Below are 23,030 nucleotides of genomic sequence, written 5' to 3'. Positions count from 1 at the left end.
TCAAGTACTCCCTCAATGCAAGAACACTCTGTTCTATTAAACTGGCATTCCATGATGCTCACCTTCCCGTCATGATCGCTGAAGACAAATGGGTACATAAGCAAATGTGGTGAAGAAAGCTGATGGTACCGAGCTATCAAAATATATAGTGGCTGGAAACAAATGTACAAAACTGCTTGACACAATGGATGTATGTATGTATGGATTGTGATAGAGTTGTACGAGCCCCCAATAAAAGGATTTTTTTTTTTTAAGAAGATCGGGGAGGAGACCAGCCAGTCAGGGTGAGAGGTAGTAACGATGAAACATAACTTTCCTCTAGTTCTTTTTTTTTTTTTTACTTTTTCTAAATGTTTATTTGTAGAAATTAGTAATGTACATGAGCTTCCAGCTGTGCAAAGAGCTGTCATGGCGAGGGAGCTTGTTCTACCGAGATGTAACTGTGGGAGGCAGGGGGCAGGTCCTCCAGAGCTGGCGGACCGTGAGGGGAATGTCATTTTGGGTATCTGCCTGGAGACTTAGCCTATTAAAGTTAAAAATAGTTTATGAAGCGTGTTTTTCGTGGCAGAAGTCCTCTAGTTCTTTAATGCTTCCTCCCTCCCACTATCATGATCCCAATTCTACCTTACAAATCCGGCTAGACCAGAGCATGTACACTGGAACCAGATAGGAACCAGAAACACAGGGAATCCAGGACAGATGAACCCCTCAGGACCAGTGGTGAGAGAGGCACTACTGGGAGGGTGGAGAGAAGGTGGGGTAGAAAGGGGGAACCAATCACAAGGATCTACATATAAGCTGCTCCCTGGGGGATGGACAACAGAAAAGTGAGTGAAGGGAGACGTCAGATAATGTAAGATATGACAAAATAATAATTTATAAATTATCAAGGATTCATGAGAGGGGGGGTAGGGAGGGAGGGGAAAATGAGAAGCTGATACTAAGGGTTCAAATAGAAAGAAAATGGTTTGAGAATGATGATGGCAACAAATGTACAAATGTGCTTGACACAATGGATGGATATATGGATTATGATAAGAATTGAATGGGCCCCAATAAAATTATTTAAAAGAACAAACTTCTCCAAAACTTCAAAAATACAGCAACACAGTAATAATTATACTTAGATGATAGCTAAGGGGTATTGATTCTACTGTGCTAACTATTCTGTATTGTGCTGCACATTTGGAATTGTTCATAATCAAAGAAAGCATTTCTAGGAGAGAAGGGAGGCTCTTCCCTGTCTGCTATTCAGGGAGCCAAGCAAGCAGTGGACGATGTCATGGAGAGTGGGTGTGGTCAGTGGGACGAGAAAATAACAGCCACTCTTCTAAATACAGGGGCCCTGGTAGAAGAGTGGGTTATGCTTTGGGCTGCTAACCTCAAGGTCAGCAGTTCAATTCTACCAGTCACTCCACATGAGAAATATGAGGCGTTCTACTCGAATAAGATTTACAGCCTTGAAAATCCCAAAAGGCAGTTTTACTGTCCTATAGGGTCACTATGAGTTGAAATTGACTCCAAAGTAGGGTCAGCAGTTCAAACCCATCAGCCCCTCCATGTAAAAAAAGTTGAAGCTGTTTGTGCCCATAAGGATTTAGTCTTGGAAACTCTAAGGACCAGTTCTACTTTGCCCTGTAGATGGCTATGAGTCAGAATTGACTTGGACAGTGAGCATTTTGGGGGTAGCATTGTGGGTTATGCACTGGGCTGCTAACCTCCAGGTCAGCAGTTTGAATCTACCAGTCACTCTGAAGGAGAAAGATGGGGTGTATCCCATTAACGATTTAGCTTATAGAGTCTTGGGACCCCACAAGGGCAGTTCTAGTCTGTCCTATAGGGTCTCAATGAGTCCAAATGGACATAATGGCAGTGAGTTTGAGGATCTTTGGGGCGAGGGGTAAAGGTAGCTGTGTGTTTGGTTTTTGGTTTAAGTGGCATTTATAACATATTGAGTCCTGTAAGGCCTCCTGGAGAGGAACAGGGAAAGTTTTAGGAAGCATGAGCAAGACACCGACTAGCAATGACAGTCCCCGCAGAAGGAATGTGGAGCTGGGAAACACAAAACATGTGTTGGGGCCATAGAATTCTCTGCAGCTGGGACACAGGTATTCTGTGGGTAGGAGAGGGGAAGATGAGGTTACAAAGACCAACATGTTCCACAAGGAGTTTGTACTTCATCCTGAAAAGAAATAATGCCATTGAAAACCCTAATCTGGGTCCACTGGCCAATTGATTGACACTTTGGAATGATGCGTGATTTAGGGCTCGCTACCACTCTCAGGGAAGGGCTGGCTGCCCCTAGGCAAGGGTCTTCACTTGTACCCCTAAGTAGTACGCTGACGACTGGATTCTTTCTTCCAACCTTGGTGCTATCCTGCCCAGGGTGGGCAACCACCCCCCACTCCCACCCCTCCCCAACTCTCAAGGTGATCCAACTTCAATAGCACTCGAACCGCAGGAGCCTGAGCACCTGCTGTCACCGTGAGCATTCTTCCGGCGGCTGACCGATCAGGGCTTTGGGACTGCGCTCTGCCCCTACCAATGTACAAGCACCACGGTGCCTGCCTCAGTCTCCTTCTCTGGAGGAGAGGCAAGCCCGGCTCCCAGCCCACGGGCGTCTTTGCGCTCGGCAAGTGCCGGGATCCCGGCAGCCGTGGGGCGGCCGCAAGCGCCTGGAGTGACCAGGGCGCGTGCCGCCGGCGGCGCCCGGAGCCTCGAGCCGGAGAGCGAGCGGGCTGAGGCGGGCGTGGACGGGCGGGGCGGCTCACCGGTAGAAGGCAGAGTCCCCAAGCGGGTTCCAGTTGGCCGTGTAGCAGTCCATGGCTGCTGCGGGAGCTAGCGGGGCAGCGACAGGCAGGCGCCGGCGTAACCCGAGCACGAGCCGCCGCGCCCGCTTCCGCTTCCGCCCGGCCTACTCACGTGACCAGGTCGCCGCCACCGCCATCACTAGTACGGGCAATGGTTCTTGGTCGCCGCCGCGCGCCCTTCCGCACGCTAGGATGGGCCTGGCCCTGGCTGCCCCCCGCGGCGGCTCCATCCCTGTCATCTCTGCGCCCCGTTGTGCTCTGGGGGGGACGCGCAGAGCGGGGCACGGGTGGCCGGAAGTAGGACCTGTGAGCCCGCGGCTGCGCAGTCCGAGGCCCGAAGCGCCGTCGGGGCAGCCGCGACGACGGGCTACGCCCCGACGGCTAATGGGGACGCACGGGCCCAGCGGGGAGAGGGGTTTTGCGACACGGAGCCGTGATGCTTAGCCGGGAACTTGTCGCGGGCGAGGTACAAGGCGGACAGCCCGGCCCTGGTCCCCGATATGGGCGTGGCGCCCCAGGACGCGGTAATGGGCGCCTTCAAACCCGCGCATGCGCGAGCTGGCGGCGGGCACGTGGCCGGGCTCAGGGCGGTGCCCTGCGGACAGCGCCCCCTCGGCATCAGGAGGCACCCCCTGGGCGATATATTCCCCATTCCCATGCCAGCGCCATCTGGGGCCCCACCTTGCTGCCACCACCTCCTTCCTGTAGCTCTGGGACTACCCTGTCCTGAGCTCCAATCCTCACACAGTGTAGTGACCCCCCCCCCCCCACCCCGCTCGTCCTTGTCGTGGCAGCGGTATGGTCTTCGGTCTGGAGCCTCGCTGCCCACTGCCAAGCGCCGTGGTCCACCTACAGGCCTCGCAAGTCCAACAGCTGCTCCACAACAAGTTCATGGTCATTTTGGGCGAATCCGGCGAGTGACCCTTTAATGCCATCCTTTATAGTCCTGCATCTGCCGCTTATTCACTTCGGTATCTGGACCTTTTCATTTCCATCTCGGAGTTTCTTCCACCTGCTACGCTGCCCTGCTCTAATGGGCTTTGTATTCTTTTGCTGGACCATAGCTATCCCAATAGATCGCTTGTGTATGCTCTACCCCATTCTCGCTCAGCATTTTTCTCCCAAACTGGCAGTACCCCATAAATCCCCTGGAGGGAGCTGCTAATCGTGTGGTCTGTCTACCTGGTGGTTTGGCTTGCTAATTCGAAAGTGAGGCCAGAGTTGGACGGAACAGCGTCAGTGCTGGACTTTTCTAGTCGCCTACCTCTGTCAACACTGCACAGGAGTTGGGGTTAGGGAGCCCTGTCTTGGAAGGATGGGAGGTGTGGACTTGGAGGAACTGCCGTAGGGAGGGGTCTGCCCGGGCTGGTGGTCTCTGTCTCCCTACAGTCCAGCGGGCTGTCTGTAAGGACTTGGTGCCCCTGCTCCAGAAAGACTCACTGATCACAGCAGCCCAGCTGAAAGCCAAAGTGAGGGAAGACCGGTGGCCAAGTCGGCAGTGGGCGGGCAAAGACCCCTGCCTGGAAGGGTCTTCTTTCCTGGAAGGACTCTGAGCAGCTTGGGGGGTGGGGTGTAAGGGACACGCGGAGCTGAGCTTTGAACAGGACCAACTGGTGGCTGGGGGCCAGATGGGCGAGCTGTACAATGGAACATGGTACTGCAAAGTCCGCCAGTTCTGCTCGGGCAACAGCCACCACCTTGTTCGCTTCCATTTCCTCACCTGGGTTTACCCCAAGTACCTGGAGGACGTCCTGGAGGAACTGACATGTGGACCCACCCCACACCTGGTGATTATCAACTCCTGCCTCTGGGACCTCTCCAGCTTGGGGGTGGGAGAGGAGGGTGGAGGCTCTGGAAGGTGGGAAGGTGGAGGTCTGGCTCCCAAGACTACCCACCCTTGGGGTTCTCCCCACCTTGCGCGTTTGCCCAAAAGATACTGCCGCTACCAGGAGAACCTGAAGCGGGTGTTCCTGCATCTGGACCGGATGTTGCCAGACTCCTACCTGCTGGTGTGGAACATGGTGATGCCTCTGGGGGAAGAGCATCACAAGGGACTTCCTGTTGCCGGAGGCAGGTGACCAGAGCCTGGGGAGGGGGGTAACTGGCTGCCGGGTTGGGGACCCTCCCTCCCCACCCTGCTTGCTTCTGCTCTTAGCTACCACACTTCCTTACTCAGCTCCAGCCCCTGGCGGGCTCTCTGCAACTAGATGTAGTTGAAGGGAACTTCTATAGTGCCATGCTGGCCAGCGACCACTGCTTTGATGTCCTGGACCTCCACTTTCATTTCCGGCACGCAGCTCCTCCACTGGGACCAACATACTCACCGTCACCTCTTTCACCTTCTATCTCACGTGTCTGATGCCTGGGGTATGGAGCTGCCAAAGCAGAACTGCCCCCTGGTGAGCCCTGCCACAAAGCAGGAGGCGAGTCCTGTGAAGAGAGCCTTAAGAGTGCAGTGCCCAAAGCCAGAGGTCTACAGTTACCTTTACAAAGAGCGGAGGTCCCCCTCTAAGGACCATTGGTGGCCCTTGACTACTCTTTCAGAAACTCCTTTAAGATCTTATGATCTAGCCTTCTAGTCCCCCACCATGTACATGAATGAACGTCTCCAAAGAGCTCTTCCTTGGTCGGGGCCGGGGAGGGAGGAGAGGGGCGAGGCACAAACAGGAAAGCAAAGGGAGTTCTGGGCAGGCACAGGTCTTACGACAATTGGAGGCAAGTAATCTCAGTGGGCTGTGGCAGCAGTCAGGAAGCCCCCTGGCTGTGCAAGAAAGGAGGCTGTACCTCGGTAGGGAACGAGGGAAGGCAGCTGGCTGCAAGGCTGTTGAGCAGAGTGGCACCATGACTTGTGCTCTGGTGCATTGGGCCTAGCTTGGTTAGCCCAGGTCCCTGGGAGTTCCTGGGGAAACACCAAGGGGGGGACAGCAGTGGCTCTCAGGGCACCGAATCTGAAGGCTCTGGCACGACCAGGGAGCGGAGAGCAGAACATGGTCACAGGAGTTAGAGGGGAAGAGGGGGATACACGAGAAGCAGGAGGGCACGTACAACATGCAGAGGCCATGGGCCATGGGCCATGTCCCAAGTGCATTGGGAAGGAACCCTGGTCAACCATTTGGCACGTGGCTATCCATAGCAAGACATGTCAAGGAAGTAGAAAAAGGCTAAAACAGCGGGTTGCAACCCCTTTGGGGGGTCGAGCAACCCTTTCACAGGGGTTGGCCGATTCATAACAGTAGCAAAATTACAGTTATGAAGTAGCAACGAAAATAATTTTATGGTTGGGGGGGTCACCACAACATGAGGAACTGTATTAAAGGGCCACGGCCTTAGGAAGATTGGGAACCACTGGACTAAAAGAAGATGCAGAAGAATCCAGGCAAAATACACTGTGTGGACATTTGGAAGGCAAAGGGGGCACTGACTTGTAGGAGTGGGAGAGGTCAGGGCCTTCTTCTTTTGAAGAGAGAAGGCAACTGACCCATGAGATGGATGGAGCTGGCCAAGGAATAGTGTTAAAGAGACAGGTGCTGGGAAGATGGAACAGGTTTTGGAAAGAGCCAGAGGTCAGAATGAAGGTAGATCTGAGACTTAGCAGAGAGGCAGGAGGGGGCTTGGCCTGAAATGAAAGGAACACGGATAAAAGGTGGCCCCAATCTCAGGGAGATTTGGAACTGGAGTGATGGGGACCCCTGGCTTCCCCAGCCTGCTTGAAATAACTATCCTGTTCCCAGCCCCATGGACTGAGGACTGGCCACAGGCGGACCATCCATTCCAGAGATTCCGTAGGCAGCATCCAGACTTCAGGGAGCAGCTGGCCTTGCACCCAATGGTGCCCTCTCCCGTACCCACTCCCATATCCTTTCCCTGTCCCCTTCCTCAGCCTTTGCCACCCTTCTTGTTCCCACCACCGCCCTAGGATCCCCCATGTTCCCCAGGCCAACCCTTCCCACCCCATGAATTCTTCCTGTGTTGTAATTCTGTGGAGGACTTTTTGATGCCACCTCACCTAGATAGGTGCTCCCAGCCTCTCGCAGCATCCCCTTCACCCTCTCCCCAGCCAGTGAGCAGGGAGGCTCAGTGATGTGCTGTCCCAGTGCCCCCAGGCTTGGGCTTAACAACGGTCTTCTCCGGTCTGGAATGGCTTCTGCAGCCTTGTTAATCTGTTCACTGCTGCTCAGACGGTGTCTTGGTCTGGAGTTGGGGATGTGGGCACCTCAGTGCACAGATGGGGACACTTTAGCCTGAGGGAACTGCCCAAAAGTCCCCTCTGATAACAGCTGGTGCTTTTGTAGGATGTGGCCCTGGAGTGAACTTTGTGCCCGGCCCTAGCCCCATGGTCAGCACTGGGGCCCAGCGGTCCACCGGGGCATGCCCTGCTGTTTTCCCAGCGGCCCCTATTCTGTGCCAAGAATGGAGGGACCCTGCAGGCAGCGGCCCAGACACTCAGACAGACTGATCTACACATTCAAGCTGGACAGACGGCTTCCTGCTCATTCAGGGACATGCCCTGGATAGACTGGAGTCTGGGCAGGATTTGCCAATGGCTCTGCAGGGCCAGCCTTCCGCCGCAGGTCCTGGGCCTCAGCGTCTGCTGTGCCCAGCGCTGTACTAGTCCAAGGCTGTCACCAATAAAGACATGGAAGAACAGAGTGGCATCTTCCTGAGTGAAGGAATGAGTCTCCCAAACCCCAGTCTTAAGAGTTGGAAGGTTTCTTTGGTCTCTCCGCACCCCTGGACCTTTGACCCCTCGCGGTGTAGAAACCACTGGGGGCATCTTCAATGCTGCTTCCCACACCCGTTTCCACACTCACCACAACATTCGGTGTCTGCCAAAAACAGAGCTCTGCTGTTCACCGCTCTTTGAGGTTTGGAAAAATCAAGAACTGAGTTAAAATGGTCAGTGTTTCATTGTGGGAAACTATCACCGAGGGAAATATGACTAGGACTATATTCCCTAATTTATAACAGAGGGAATCTGGAACATTACCACTTGGTAAGTTAGAGATAAAGTCCAAGTATATTATCCTGCTTTAAATATCATTCCCACAGATTCTTCCCTAACAGCTATGCTGCCTTCAAGTGAGCACATGGTTGATGTTATTTCCCTATAGAAGCAGACATCAGCTGCTGTCTCCTCCCACTGTGTCGCCCAGCCCCTCATACCTTCCCCCAATGCAGGTATTAAGTTTCCTCATCTGTGAGCTCAGGGACGTTACTGTAGTTATCACCCATCTTGTGGCATATGTAACTACTAAATATGCATGGCTTACAGCTACCTATAAATATCCCAAGTTAGTAAAGACCCTCTCCCTTCTCCCACCTCCACCACCAAGAGGAGCTGAGGTGAGCAGGCTACCATAAAATGTGTCTGACTCCTTTATTTTATTCTCTCTCCTATCTCTCCTATTCTCTATGCCTTTACTATGATCTTTATATCTTATAACCGTACAATTGCACCTACTGACCCTTCAGTTGTTAGAGGCTGGCATCCTCTGACATTTCACATGGAATTTGGGGTCTGGCTAGTTCTTAACCTCCATCTTCCAATCTCATGCATTCTTTTCTACAGTCAGTGTCCACGTGCACCTGGACATACCGTGGCCTGCACAATCTGAGCACATTTATTGTTTAGGTGCCATGGTTCTAAGTCAGCAGCCCCACGCACAATATAATGAAACACTGCCCAGTCCTGCACCATCCTCACAATTGTTGTGTTTGACACATTACTCACTCACTGCCGTTGAGTGAGTGTCGGCTCATAGCAACCCTGAAGGACAGGGTGGCAGTAGGCTTCATAACCAGTTGGAACTAAACAAGCTCTCGAGCCCACATGGAAGACTAGTCCGATAATCCGTTATTTGATAGGTAGAATGTGCAAAGGGAGCAAAGTAAATTCCAGATTTGCAGAGGAGGCAGTGGGGGAGCTGAAGGAGAAGGGTAGGGGGTGGTAAGAGGTTTTGGATTTGTCAAGTGGGCCTGACCATAGGTTTAAGACCCTAGGGTCTCAAGAGCATCAACAGTGGAAGGTGGGGTGGGAGCGGCAGGAAAATAAGGTCACACAGAGGCCCATTACATCATTTTAAAGAGGAAGAGAGGGTTGGAGCTTTTTGCATTGACTCTTCACACTTGTCATTGAGAATTTTGACCAAGACAATCTTACAGTGAAGGTAGCAGGAATAAGCTGGGCAAGTGGTGATCCTTGTTAGCAATCTACAAACTGCCAATGAAAGGAGCCTGTTAGATTGACGTCCCTGGACACCGGGAAGGAGTCCTGGTGACAGTGGGAAGTGCTAGCCTCCTACCTAAAGCACAACCTCTGAGCTCAGCAGCTGCTCAGCAGGGAGACGGTATGGCTGTCTTGCTTCCATAAAAATCACAGCCTTGGTGAGCCAATAGAGCAGTTCTACTTTGTCGTATAGGGTTACAGTGAATCAAAATGGACAGCAACGGGTTGGGTGCTTTGGTTTTGGTGCAGAGGAAATGGGTACAGACAGCTGAAGTTGGCAGCGCAACCTGGCCAGGGTGATTGAAAATCGGGTACCACTATGTACAGAGGCGCCAGCACAATGCCAGATAAGCCTGGCTCAGGTGTAGACAAAGCATAGAAGGGAATAGACAAAAATGAAAGAGCTTTTGTTAGTGAGCTAGGGTTTCAGATAGTCTTGTATTTTTGCAAAATCTTTGTTTCTTTGTTTTCTTACAGTGAACAAAAACCTATCCTTAGCTGCATCCACTTTGGCCCATTCCCTTCAGCTTTTCTTTCTCAGAACCCTTTTCTCTGACTGGGTGCTTCTGCCTCTCTGACTTGCAGGCTTCTCCGTGTGGCTGAAACAAATTGCACACCTGATCTGGTTTGCAGGAAAAGTAATACCAGCTACTCAGCCTCAGTGGGTTCCCTTCTGTTGCTTGCCATTCTGCAAGAATTCCTTCCACCTTCCCCCACCCAGCCTTTCCCAGCTTTTCCTTTGCCCTCAAACCCTGCTCTACGTCCAGAACTTAGACCCTGCCACCTGCTGACCCCCAAGATCGCCATTCTTTCACTTCTGCATTTCTGAATTCTTCGCCCACTGTGGTTGAGGACTCTCATCGTCCACAGTGAGGTTTTGTAACTATATTGTAGCACTCCGCCCTCTCCTCTTTCTAACACTTTCCTACATCCCTTTAAAATGGTCCAAGAGGTTTCCCTTCATAATTGTGAAAGCTAACATAACAGAACGAAGGTCGAATCTATTTGCTAGCATATAAGCTTACGGCACCGCACACTGAAACCTGAGGCTCAGCAACTCCTCCCTTCCTGATTGCACTCAGAACCAGGGGACCAGGAGCCGTGCACATCTCCAGAGTACTTTGTGAAAGGGTCTCCTGGCCTTTGCTTTCCCTTGGCGGCGTGTACTTGCCAACTAACCCTACAGAACTTTGCAAACTAATTAGCCCTCAATTAGCCCCGATTCCTATTTGACGACCGAGAAAAATCATTTACTAAGATAGCCTTGCATAGACTTCCTCTCGTGAAAGGACAGTTCTTGAGGAGTAGCCCCAGTAATTTTCCTTTGTCACAGCAAGCTAGTCCTGAAAGGCATAACTTTTCTGATGGCTTCAGTTCTGATGGCCAGCCTTAATTTGCCAGGGGTGGGGTTGGGGGGGATATGTCTTTAAAGGAAGAAAATTAGAGGAGTCACTCCCCCACTTCCCTCCTAAAATTGTTATCTAACTGGAAATTTCCTCACTAAAGTAGATAACCTGTCTTCTGTTAGCTTATTCTCCCCAGTTCCTCTCTCCACACACTTTCTGTTTACCGTTGTCCACAAGTAGCCCTCCTTTTGTGCATCAACGTGTGTCTGGACTGGCTACCCCGTCCCCTTGATCTGTTTGTCCTGCCTCAGGCCCATCTTTCTTCTGTGCTTCTCCGATCGCGTTGACATGAAGTAGAATTAGCCCTTCAGTTTGTTGTTGTTGGTGTTTAATTACAGCTGCTTTGGCTATTCTACAGCCCTGACATTTTCATGTCAGTTTTAGTCACAGTTTGATAATTCTACCAAAATGCTTGCTGGGGTTTTATTGTGATTTTTTTTTAACTATATAGACCAATTTGAGGGGTTTTGACAGACAAGATTGAGTCTTCCAACTCTGGAGCAAAGTGTATTTCTCCATTTATTTAACTACTTCAGGAATATTTTCAAGGATGCTGTCATATCTTCTGTCAGATATAGCCTTGTCTCATATGTTTTTGTTAATGTAAAACATTTTTATTTCTATTTATGTAGCACCTGGTGGTGCTGTGGGCTAGGCATCAGGGTGCTTGTTAACCACAAGTTCGGTGGCCCAAGCCCACCAGGTGCTGCGTGGGAGAAAGATGTGGCTGACTGCGCCCATAAAATGTGTAGTCTCAGAAGTCTATATAGAGTCACGATGAATCAGAATTGACCCAAGTGGAAGTGGGTTTGATTTAAAATGAAATAACCAAACCCGCTGCCAATGAACTGATTCCGACTCATAGCAACCCTATAGGACAGAGTAGAACTGCCCCACAGGGATTCCAAAGCCCTGCACCTTAATGGAAGCCAACTGCTTCGTCTTTCTCCCTTCCAGTGACTGGTGGCTTCAAACCACCAACCTTTGGGTTAGGAGGCAATTACTTACCCCACCACACCACCAGGGCTCAAGAAATGCAATTGGCAGATTTTTATATATTGACCTTGTATCCTGTACCTTGCTAAAGTCCCTTATTAGGGTTAGTAGGTTCCTCATAGAGCTCGTTGGATCTCAAGTTGCCTGTGGATAAATAGTTTTGCTTCTTGCATTCCAATCGCCAAGCCCTTTGTTTTTATTTCTTGCCTTCTTACATTGGCTAGAACCTCCAACACAGTGTCGAAGAGAAATGGTCAGAGTGGAAACTGTTACTGATTTTAGCAAGTACTCTGTTTTTTCATCATTGAATGTTAGTTGTAGGTTTATCACAAATGCCCACTATCAAGTTGAGGAATTTTATTTCTATTCCTATTTTGTTGAGTTTTTTTTTAATAAGCAATGGATATTGGAATTGTCAAAAACCTTTTCTGCATCTATCACATTGATCATGTAGTTTTCAATTTTTTATCGTATGATAAATTACCTGAATTAAAAAAATTTTTTTTCTTTCCCTTCTGTCTCTTTCCTGTTCTCGCACACTCCCTACCTGAATTTTTTAAAATATGAAACCAACTTTGTGTTCCAGGTTTTCGAAAGGAAAGAGGTTGTGCGATTTGAAGGTGTTATAGAAAAAAATATTTCCTTCTTTCACAAACCAGCTAAGCAAAGTGAGAAACAGAAAAGCAAGCCCCTTATCGGATAAACCTGGCGAGAGCAGCAACCCTAAATAGAAGTTAGATGGCATACTTACTTCGGAAATTATTGGTCAACATCTACTAAAGTTGGGTGTTTATAACCCATCCTCTGTTGCCCTTGACTGTTTGGACTCATTGTGACCCTCTAAGACAGAAGAACTGTCCCGGGGGGGTCTTTGAGGCTGTAATCTTAATGGAAGCTAAATTGCTACATCTCTTACAGAGTGGCTCCTAGGTTTGAACTGTCAACTTGCTGGTAGGTTTAAACTGTCAACTTTTTGGTTAGCAGCCAAACAGTGATTAAGTGCTCAGACAGATGTTAGCCCCAAATTGGTGATTCAAACCCACCAGCCACACCCCTAGAAAAAGCTGTGGCCACTAGAACGTTCAGCCTTGAAAACCCTAGAGCAGATCCACTCTGCCCTATGGGGTTACTGTGAGTTGGAATTGACTCAGTGGCAGTAAGTTTGATTTTTGGTTGGTTGCAAACCAACAGTTCTACTTCAAGAGAAATGAATATATCTGTTATTCAAAGACTTAAATGAGAATATTCATAGAAGCTTTATAATAGCTAAAAGCTTAAAAGAGCCCAAATGTCTACCAACAGGAGAATGGATAAAGTATGATCTATATATACAACGAAATGGTACACACTAATACGAACACTGCTGACGTACAACAACATTGATAATTCTCACAGACAACATCGAAAGAAGCCAGGCACAACCCAACAATTTGCATGATTTCAAAAATAGAAAATGTATGGTGATAGAAAAAGCTGATCTATGTTGCGAGAGATCAGAACAGTGGTTGTGTGTGTGTGTGTGTGTGATTTATATCTGTGACTTCCATTATCTTTTCATTCCAGGTGGTGTGTGTGTGCATGAATGTTTGTGTAAAGTTTCATTGTGGAGATCTGTGCATTTTACTTGTATGTAAAGTGTCTGTGAATTATATCTCAAAAAGAAACCAGAATGTATATTTTTCTCCTAGCTATGCAAATTGGTGTGACAGTAAGGGAAACAAAAATTAACTCACCCTATGTCATGGTTAAGGTTGTGTGTAACTCAGCTGGGCCATGATTCTCAGTGGTTTGGCAGCTACAATGTGGTCATTCCCCCATAATCAGATCTACGATAAGTAGCCAATCAAATTGAAAGGGAGTTTCCTAGGTGATGTGGCCTGCTTCCATAATAAAACTGCTGTCTACAAACTTCACTTGTTTTCCTTCTGTGGAGAACCCAGCCTAAGACACTCCATACACAGAATAAAGCAGATTAACCAAATAATCCTCACAATAAATGTAGCAGAAGCAGTGTTATCAATAAACAAACAAGGAATGGAAAAGAATTTCTCTGGATAAAGGTTCACTAATGAAAGTGTACAGTAAACTTCTTCATGGTAGAACATTAAGCAGTTCCTTTCAAAGCAGGACAAAATGGTATCTGTGAATAACAATTCATGTGCCATTGTGTGGAAATCCTACTTTGTACATTACAATAAAGAACACACACACACACAATGAAGAACACAAGAGAACCTATCCTGATAACATCCAGTTTTCAGATTTGTGGGTGTGTTAGTCTGGGTACTTTAGAGAAACAAATCCACAGAAACTAATGTGTAAGAGAGAGTTTTATATGAAGGGTAAGTGCACATCAAGAGAACATCCCAACCCAGTGCTGCCCAAACCCACAAGTCCAACATTAACCCATATGTCCAACACCAATCCACCAGTCCACAAAGTCCTCCTCCACCTCATAAAACACACACAATGATGCCGACTGCAGGAGGAAAGCCAAGTCAGTGAACCTGTAAGCATCTCAGAGCTGGCAGGGGTCTCCACACAGGTGCTCCAGCACTCAGGGCTGCATTGGGGTAGGTCCATGTGGCTTCTCCTCAGGGATGTCTTGCAGGAAGTCAGCCTTGCCAGCTGAAGTAGGGAACTTCTAAGGCAGCTGCAACCTGGTGCGACCATCACAAAGCAAGAGACCCGGGAACTAGAAAGGCGAGACTCACGGACCCATTTATCCCTCCACCCTTCAATTAACCCCACATGTGTTTATCAGCCAGGTTAGCACAATAAACTAACTCAATCCACCCTTTGCCAACCTGGCACCTGTACATCATTCTTTAGCTTCACGATTGCAATTAAGTAACACCTACACCTTAATCCTATAATCCTGTGAATGTGTTCCCCCACCTATAAAAGTTTGTAAGCCAACCACTTTATGCCTGTATCCCCCCCAATTTTGAGTATCCAATTTATCTATTACATCAACCCAGTTCTCTGAGAAGACTATCATTTTTCGACATGAAGAGTCTTCATTCCAGCTGGAACCTTGTAAAGTCTGCATCCATAAGCAAAGTCAGATCCGGACAGGCCATCCATGAAGTCAGCAACAATATGTACCAGTTCACAGGCTCAAAAATCTCCACCTGGTCGGGTTCTGGTCAACTCAATGTGGGCTGCCTCACTCAACCTCCACAGGATGCCCATTGGTCACCTTGTCTTTAGACCATAGGCTCTCACCAATACTCAACAAGCCTAGGCCCCTTGTGCTAGGTCATGAACTTTAGACCAGTCAACCCGCTCTCGTCTTCTCCTTTTTCCCCTGTATACCAAGTCCACAGGTGTCAGTGGCCAAACTCAACCCGTCTCTTTATTGCTGTATTTCTCCCACTTCCACTCAACAAGCAGATTCAGGTGGTCACCTAGCAAGCATTTCAGCCTGCTCTCAGGCTCCCTTTAACATTTAGTCCCAGAGAGGAGTTTTCTTCATGGTCCCAGACTTTTTCCAGCTTCTGACAAAGACTACTGGTTCCTGAGTACTTCAAAGCACTGGACGGGGCATATCTTTCTTTGCAGATGTAGCCTAAACCCATCTAGAGATCAAATTTTAATGGCTGAAATCAAGTGGGCTTACAAACTTTCTATTTCCCTACTTCCCATATTTTCCCCAGAAAGCAACCAAGTAAATAGTGTGGTTTTATCTGACCTCTGGCTAGACAAAGAAGAAAAACGTCCATGAAGGAGAGGTCAAACAAACATCTACTCTCTATCTTATGATTTGTTTCTCTAGTACCCCACTCCCAAGTTACCATAATGTGTTAGTCTGGGTACTTTAGAGAAACAAATCCACAGAAACTCATGAATAAGAGAGTTTTATATATAGATTAAGTGTGCATCAAGAAAACATATCCCAACCCAGTGCTGCCCAAACCCACAAGTCCAACATCAACCCATATGTCCAACACCAATCCACAAAGTCCTCCTCCATTTCACAAAACACACAATGACACCGCCGACTGCAGGAGGAAAGCCAAGTCAGTGAACCTGTAAGCATCTTCAGCACTGGCAGAGGTCTCCACACGGGTGCTCCAGCACCCAGGGCTGCATCGGGGTAGGTCCATGTGGCTTCTCCTTGGGGATGTCTTGTAGGAAGTCAGCCTTGCCAGCTGAACTTCTAAGGCAGCTGCAACCTGGTGCGATCATCACAAAGCAAGAGACCCGAGAACTAGAAAGGCGAGGCTCACGGACCCATTTATCTCTCCGCCCTTCAATTAACCCCACATGTGTTTATCAGCCAGGTTGGCACAATAAACTAACTCAGTGGGGTTTCTTTCCATCTAGAGACCCATGACTTTCATACATGTTACAAATTCTTTGCAAGTATGAGAAGGCATCAAAAAGTTCATAGAATTAAAAGATGAAGATAAATGGATTTTTTCAGGAATGTTTTGAGGCCCCCTCAGATACAAGATCACATGTCAGTTTTAAAATTTGGTGACAGTGTTTTTTTGTTGTTGTATTAGACATTGGAAAACACAGGTCAGAAAATAGGATAGACGCCACAAATGCTTGATCAAATCCCTTTATTTTTTAACATGGAAAATATTTGAAAGATTAGGGACCAGTATAAAGGCAGCAAGGGGTTAGTTCCAGAATGTAGATGGAGGTGTTGGGTCAGAATGAGAAATAACTTCTCCACCTCACAAAATTAGCTAGCTACTCCTGGAGCAATGGGATTAGCGGCCTGGGGCTTGACCTGGGCCACCATCGCACTCTGAGATAGGGGCTGGCCTACTAACTCCAAGGTTGGTGGTTCGAATTCACCATCCCCTCTTAGGGAGGAAGATGAGGCTGTCTGCTTTCATAAAGATTACAACCTGGAAGACCCTGAGTATAGCTGGGAGTTTGGGGGAGAGTGAGGTGGGGGGACACACATAAGCCTGTTAGCTTGGACCCTTCTTTTCCCAAGATTCTCTGAGCTCTGCTTTCGGGTCTCTAGTATTGGAGAGGGGCTGAGTACACGGATTGGGGACTTAGGTCAGAGATTTGGGATCTGTGTGCGGAGGGCTCAGGTCAGGCTTGTGGATATGGCTCACATCTGTCTTCCTGAGCCCGGTTCTCGTTGCTATGGCTAGAGCTGGCCGCCAGGGCGCGGACTTTGCAGCACCCGTCGCCGGAGTTCCTGTGCGGTGGGCGATCGCAGGATGAGACTCCAAGGTGGCGAGGGTCCTCAAAGGTTTTCCACCCCAGGAAGAGTCTGGAATTATTTTCCCGGGCTCAGGCCCTTACCCCTTGCCTTGCCCCTATGGTCAACCTGCAGCCCCTCTCCTAGACATCTAAGCCTGGGGGAGGGCGTCCTCAGTACCCTGGGACTCTGTTGGGGTGCCCTGCAGGGATCGCCCAACCTCGACTTGCCTCTGACCCCAATATAACTGCTGCCCACTCTCAGCCCGAAGAGGCCCCTTTGCCTCTCCGTGGCCCCTCCCCGCGTCCCACACCCCACAGCACCCCCTCGGGCGGCCGTACTGGCTGCAGGCCACCTCCCCCACACTGCTCCAAGGCCCACCCTTCCTCTGTCCTCCCCGGGTGGCGTGGCGGATGACTGCTGTCAGGTCCACTGCCCCCGCCCCAGACCTTGCTCGGCTTCTGCCTTTCCAGGCCTGCGCACTCAAATTCCCCTCTCCGTGACCACTCCCCTCGCCTGCCTTGGGGTGGCTGCTAAGCACCCTCTCCCCCTTCCAAGCGTCCTCCTGACGCTGCGTGGCTGCTCTTAATTAACTCTTGTTCCTGGGGTTGGGGGAGGAGGGGGCTATCCTCCGGGGCAATTCCTCTTCTAGATGCCCTCCCTGCCCCCCATGTGTGTGGCCCGAGAAGAGCCCCTTGCTAAGCAGTCCTAGCCTCTGTTATCTCTGTATTCTCTGCCTGACCCCGGTTATGGGTTATGTTTCTGGCCAGGCCACGTGGGTTGCTGGAAGCCTGCGCTCACCAAATCCCCATCAGAGCAGGGTGGGTCGGAGGGGGCCCTCCAGAGGACCCAGCTGCCCAGGCTCCACAGGCCAAAGGGGGGACAGCCCTTCCTTCTTGGCCCAAACAGAACCGGCTTAGAACCTCTCATGCCAGCAGATCCGCACTTCATCTCAGACTTGCTTTTTTCAAGTGTTTAGCTCTAAATGACTTGGTCTGCCTGGAAAGGAATTTCCGGCATTGTGTTTGATTCTGTTCCTCTCTGTGTGGTCTCTTACTTTAGTCACTAGCCTGTTCCTCCCCTTGGCCATTCCGTTCTACCTTTTGTTTTTGTGCAAACAAAAACAAGTCCCTTATTTTGCTGGAATGGATGTTAGATGTGTACAAAAAGGGATTGCACACCTCCTTCGTTAAGATCTATTCGTGTGGCGTTTTGATCTGCTGCCTCCTCTCCATGGCGCATATCCACCATGTCTTACGCCATCTCCCCACCAGCAGCAGTACAAGGGCAGTGCCCATTCTCAAATACACACCCTTGTGCACTGCTTCTCAAGTGCCCGCGTGCACAGTCGTTCCTTGGGAATCTTGTTTAGGAGGTAGGTCCTGGTTCAGCAGGTACAGGGTAGGACCTGAGACCCTGCATTTCCAAGGAGCTCCCAGGTGATGCCTATGTGGTTGTTGGTCCTGGGATCATACCTTGAGGCAAAAGACCCATGGACCTCTGAAAGCGTTTGGTTGGGTTGCTGGGTCACAGGGTAAGTATTGGCTCTCCAGTCTGTGTGGCTACCTCACCTAGTCCTTTATCCGCAGGGTAGAAGAATAGGTGGTATACTCAAAAACTCAAAAATCCCCATTGAGTCCAGTCTGACTTATAGCGACCCTATAGGACAGGGCAGGACTGTCCCTCTGAGTGTCCAAAACTGTAACTCTGTATGGGAGTAGGAAGCCTTTCTCTCTCTCTCTCTCTCTCTTCAGTGCCCAGTGGTTTCAAACTGCTGACCTTGTGCCTAACAGCTTGATGTGTAACCCACTGCACCACCAACTCTCCTAGGGGGCTTCAAGAAGTTAGTGGAAATTTTCCATTATCTTTCTATTAAATTTTTTATTAACTTTTTGAAGCCCCCTTGTATATTTCAGGGGAGAAGAGAGACGCCTTCTTCTCGCTCCCAAATGTGGCTGACCTGCGTCAAAGAAAGGACCTGGGTCCTTTCTCCCAAATCCAAATGGCCCTGGTCTCCACCCTAACCACCTCAGACCTGGAGCTTCATCTCACCAGCCATCTAGACTGGATTGACTCATGACCTTGCCACCCCTGTCATCCTTGACAGGACTCATGAAAGCAGGTAGTGAGAGGCCAGGGGGTCTTTAATAATGTTGTAGCCTCTGTGGCTTCTCTTTAGTGTCTTGTTACCATGGTCTGACTTTGCCACTTGCCATTGGCTATCCTGAGCCTGATTTCTCATCTCTAAAATGAGATAGTAACACCATACCTTCAATCTGTGGTCCTAGGAGCCAGATATTCACCCAGGTGCCAGGGGTCCCACCCACAGGAGCCCTGAGACAGGTATTTTCACTTTGTCTTACCCACGAAGAAACTGAAGTTCAAAGAACTTTAGCCATTTCCTCCAAGGTCATGGGGCTGGAAAGTGCCAGGGCTGGGCTTTGAGCCCAGCCTCTGCTAATACACCAAAGGCCACGCTGACCACAAAACTGTACCACCTCCGTGTCCTGCCTCACCCTCACGACCTGGCCACATTTCAGGAAGAGCTACAAGGAAATGAGACGGAAGGGCTGTGCCATTCGTTTGCTTCGAACCAAGGGTATGCAGGCTTACAAGTTTCCACAGCAAATCCATCTGGAAAAAGATGAGTCAGGTCAGCAGAGTCCTGGGGACTTTTCTCTAAGGCCAGAGTACTTAGGGACGGAGGTCGGTGGGGGGTTGCGGCAGCAAGGAACCTTGGGTCTAGAGCTGAGTGAGAAGCAAGGATTTTAGGATTATATATATAATGAGGATCAGGACCAGGCTGAGGCTGGGGAAAAGGAGGGATTGGAGGGGAGGACAGAGATTGGGGATCATTTCTGAGTCAAAGTCTGGGTAAGGGTCAGGAGTGGGTAGGGTCAAGCAAGCGGGTTTTAGCTGTAGGGAAAGTTGTCTTATCATGTGCCTTCCTTGTTAACGAGTCACTCGATCTTGTGATTGAAGGGGCTAGGAGCTGTGTCAGGGTACCAAGGAATGTAACTCCCAAGGCCCCCTGGGAGCTGCCAGCAGCTTGCTGGCTCAGCTTTGGGAACCAGGGCCTGGCTTTCCCTACTTGTACAGCTGCACAAGCATCTCCTGGCACCGAGCCCCAGACCCAAGTATTTCACAACCAGCAGAGTTTCACATCTGCACAATTTGAGATTTCATAGCACACGGCAGCCTTTCACCCCTTGTCCCACCCACCCCCTTATCTGAGGGCCAGAGTCCTATCTAGGACAGCGTTTTACTGACGGGCTAGGAAGCTGCCGGCTTTTTTGAGAGCTTTCAGGGTTAACAGACTTTCCGAGCCTACAGATCGGTTCTGCATGTTCAAAACAACCTCTGACAGTTTTCTGGTCTTTATCAAGCACTTCAGACAGACACACAACCACCCCCTGCTAAGGCGGGCCCCCCCCACCCCCACCCCACCCCCCAGCTGGACAGCGGCTTTCATAGCTCTGACAATCCAAGGTGACACAATGACAGGACCCCCGGCCTCCCACCCCACCCCCCACCCCCCTCGAGCCCTGAGGCTCAGCGGACGACCAGGGCAACTTCGCACAGTGTGTGGCTGGTGAGGGGAGACTTACTCATTTGTCAGCAACAGACATTGGGGGTCACTACTCTCTGGGAACCTCACCAGGCCAACCCCGGTTAGCCCATCTCCAAAACCCATGGCTGCAGGGGATGCCTGCTTGGAAAGGTCTAGAAGGTGAGTGGAGGTGTTGTGGGGGCTTTCACTGAGTTCTCATGGTCTTTTGTCAACAAATCTGTCTCCTAATCTGTGGGACCCCTGACAGTGGGGAGAGGGGCTAGTGGAGGGAAGTGGCAAGTCCAGGGAGGTCTGGGTTGTGCCAGCTGAGCAAATCGCCAGAAGAAAATGCTGCCCGTTGCCAGTAGCATCACCACGTTCACGTGGGTGCCTTCAGTGGCTTGGCCAGGTCCTGTCCTAATGAAGCCTTCTCTCCCTACACCCTCCTGTCCAAAACCCTCCACCACCACCCCCCACACCAGGTACCTGCAGTGTCAACTTGTGGGAGGTGCCCAGGCGTCAGGCCGGTCTGTGCTGTCGGATCCAGAAACACTGTCAGGAGCCCCAGCCTGTGCTAACAGCCAGGGGTGCAGGGGCCTGCTCAAGCTGCAAAGTCCTAGTCCCGCTGCCCTCCCTCTCCCCAGGCCTCGGGTCCTAGGCCTGGGCTCAACAGACACAGGCAGTGGGGGTGGGGTTGCCTTCTATTGGTCCAAGTCCTGAGCTTGGTCGGGGTGGGACATGGAGGCGAGGAGGCCCACGAGGCTCAGCAGTGTGGAGAAGAGCAACAGGAAGGAGGTGGTGAAGAGCATGGCAGGCAGGGCGCTGAGCACCAGTAGCAGGAGGGCCGGCAGCAGGTGGCGCCAGGCGGCAGCAGCCACGGGCCACAGGGAGCTGAGCAGGTAGGAGCCCGTGGTGAAGAGTGCGTGGCACAGCATCAGAGCCAGCAGCAGGTAGAGCACTCCCTCAAAGCCCCACAGCATGCGCTGCAAAGGTTGCCGCCAGCCCGATGTGGCCCACCACCGGGCCCAGCTGCGGGGCACATGGCACACCCACCAGCGCACCCAGCCCTGCCTGGAGACCCAGGCTGACCAGGGCGCCACAGGCTGCAGCCCCTCGCCAGCACCGATGGCATCTGTGTCCATTCGAGGCTGCTGCATCACGGTGGGCGCACCTGGGGAGAGGGTAGGGGGGCATGGCATGGGGCAGTTGCGGGAACAGGCCAGCAGAGGCAGGTGGGGGTGCAGGGCTCAGGAAGGCACCAGTGTGGTTGGGGTGGGGCTGCCAGCTGGTAGCTGGGACTTACCTCTGAGCAGAGTCACTAGGTCATCTTGCTTCCTACAGCACCCAGGACATCCTGGCAGGCCGATCCGAGCTCCCCACTCTTGTCCACTCCCACCCTCCCCAGAGGAGCCCTATTGTGACCCGGACTGGGGTGGGGCCCGGCCAAGAGAGCAGCCACTGCAACCCCTCCAGGCTGGCAGGAGAGTCCGAGGAGTCCTGGGATGCAGGTGTGGATGCTTCCTGTGGGAAGCCCTTCCCTGCTGCCTGGCTGCCAGCCCCAGCCCACTCTTCTCACAAGTCTTTCCTCCCCAGGCCCTCCCTCTCTGGAACCACAGAGGAGGCCAGAATGGCCATTCCCCACCCGCAGGGTGAGATCACAGTCGCCTTCCCACCTGGGCTCCCTGTCTCTCCTCACACCTTCCCTTCCCTGGCTGGGCCCCCAGAGCAGACCCAGGTGACCCACTGCCCAAGTGGTAGGATCAGGGGTTCCTGGAGGTTCAGATACCCCCCCACACCTGCCCACCCCACAAAGGAAGGATGGAGACTTGAGGAAACAGAGTGGCCAGTATATTTCAGGAAGATAGCCAGTGGTTGGGGAGGGGCCTCAGACCCAAGGGTGGAGGCAGAAAGCCAGGCCTAGCAGGAGCAGGGGCACGCCGTGAGCCCACAGCAGCAGCCCCAGGCTGGACACCAGCAGGAGCAGTGCATCTTGGAGGCTGACTGGTCTTGTGACCAGGGGCAGAAGCAGGGACTCCTGGTGTCCTGGACCTTCGCCGGCCCCCCGACTCTGGCCCCCTGCGAGGAGCCTGTGCTGTGCCAGGGTGGGAGCTTGGGGCCTGCACAGAGAAATGGGAGGGGTTGACCACTGGCCCACATGTGTCTACTCACCTGCCAGACCATCGGCCCACTTACCCACAAAGCAGGTCAAAGGAGAGGAAACTGACTAGGAGCAGCAGCAGCAGCAGCGCTGGTTTGATCGTGAAAAGGACCGTCCGAGCGGTCAGCCCCAGCACCGCCAGCCCTAAAGCACTGTCCAGGAGCTGGGCCAGGCCAGGACCCCAGAGGGACACACTTGGGTCCTCTGGGCTACCTGACCCCTCTCCAGCCTCCAGGCCTCTGGTGGGGATTGGGATCAGACTTGCCAGTGTTTGGGGCCTGGAGAAGTAGAGCCGGGTCATGGAGGGATTTGAAGGGAGCAGGGCGAGAGCCGGGAGGCAGTATCAGGGGTCAGGCTTGAGAGGGGAGAGGGTCCCAGCAGGCGCTCAAAGATGAATTCTGAAAATGAGGAATTGGGCTTGAATGGGGCATAAACCTTCCCTTCCCCCATACCTACCCACCAACCTCCCTCCTCACCTCCTCCCACTTTGGGCCAACCCTTCTGCGACTGGGACTGGGCAGCTGGGGCATTGTGACTTGTTGCCAGGTGGAGCCTGCTGCCTGCTTCTGGCCTCATAAGCAGCTGGGGCAGGGAGGGGGGCGGGGCTGGCAGCTGGGGGCATCTTGGCTTAATGTCAGTGGTTTCTGAGAACTAAGACTCACCAGTCATGCTTTGCTACGTCTCTGGGAGATCCGAGTTCCCAGGAAGGCA

At 51.3% G+C, this 23,030-nt stretch overlaps 4 protein-coding genes across 5 annotated transcripts in view; 1 reads left to right on the top strand and 3 right to left on the bottom strand.

Annotated features, from left to right (window-relative positions):
* The window catches only part of VPS16 (VPS16 core subunit of CORVET and HOPS complexes), a 26,363-nt gene extending 23,491 nt beyond the window's left edge, over window positions 1-2,872 (bottom strand). For both annotated transcript variants that reach the window (XM_004697877.4, XM_045295285.1), the window contains exon 1: window positions 2,772-2,872. In XM_004697877.4, the coding sequence (XP_004697934.1) occupies window positions 2,772-2,824 (53 nt within the window). In that variant the 5' untranslated portion in view covers window positions 2,825-2,872. The remainder of the gene's footprint in view (window positions 1-2,771) is intronic.
* A 736-nt stretch (window positions 2,873-3,608) lies between these two features.
* On the top strand, window positions 3,609-7,325 carry PCED1A (PC-esterase domain containing 1A). The gene is given in 10 exon segments (XM_004697879.1): window positions 3,609-3,723; window positions 4,200-4,279; window positions 4,388-4,629; window positions 4,741-4,852; window positions 4,854-4,880; window positions 4,987-5,108; window positions 5,110-5,205; window positions 6,537-6,817; window positions 7,100-7,135; window positions 7,138-7,325. Coding segments are annotated over 10 exon segments (1,299 nt in total).
* A 13,519-nt stretch (window positions 7,326-20,844) lies between these two features.
* On the bottom strand, window positions 20,845-21,360 carry TMEM239 (transmembrane protein 239). The gene has a single exon (XM_004697880.2). It carries the CDS (start codon window positions 21,358-21,360, stop codon window positions 20,863-20,865), a length of 498 nt encoding a protein of 165 aa, XP_004697937.2. The 3' UTR covers window positions 20,845-20,862.
* A 686-nt stretch (window positions 21,361-22,046) lies between these two features.
* Window positions 22,047-22,620, bottom strand: CUNH20orf141 (chromosome unknown C20orf141 homolog). Its single transcript, XM_045295535.1, has 2 exons — window positions 22,355-22,620; window positions 22,047-22,278 (listed from the first exon to the last, which is right to left on the bottom strand). The coding sequence occupies exons 1-2, from the start codon at window positions 22,618-22,620 to the stop codon at window positions 22,047-22,049; spliced, it is 498 nt and encodes a 165-aa protein (XP_045151470.1).
* Between the last annotated feature and the right edge of the window lie 410 nt (window positions 22,621-23,030).

This window comes from Echinops telfairi, unplaced genomic scaffold (genome assembly GCF_000313985.2).
Source record: "Echinops telfairi isolate 266 unplaced genomic scaffold, ASM31398v2 ScPeMD7_5592;HRSCAF=6446, whole genome shotgun sequence".
Taxonomy (NCBI): Eukaryota; Metazoa; Chordata; class Mammalia; order Afrosoricida; family Tenrecidae; genus Echinops; species Echinops telfairi.
This window is presented reverse-complemented; position numbering and strand designations above follow the sequence as displayed.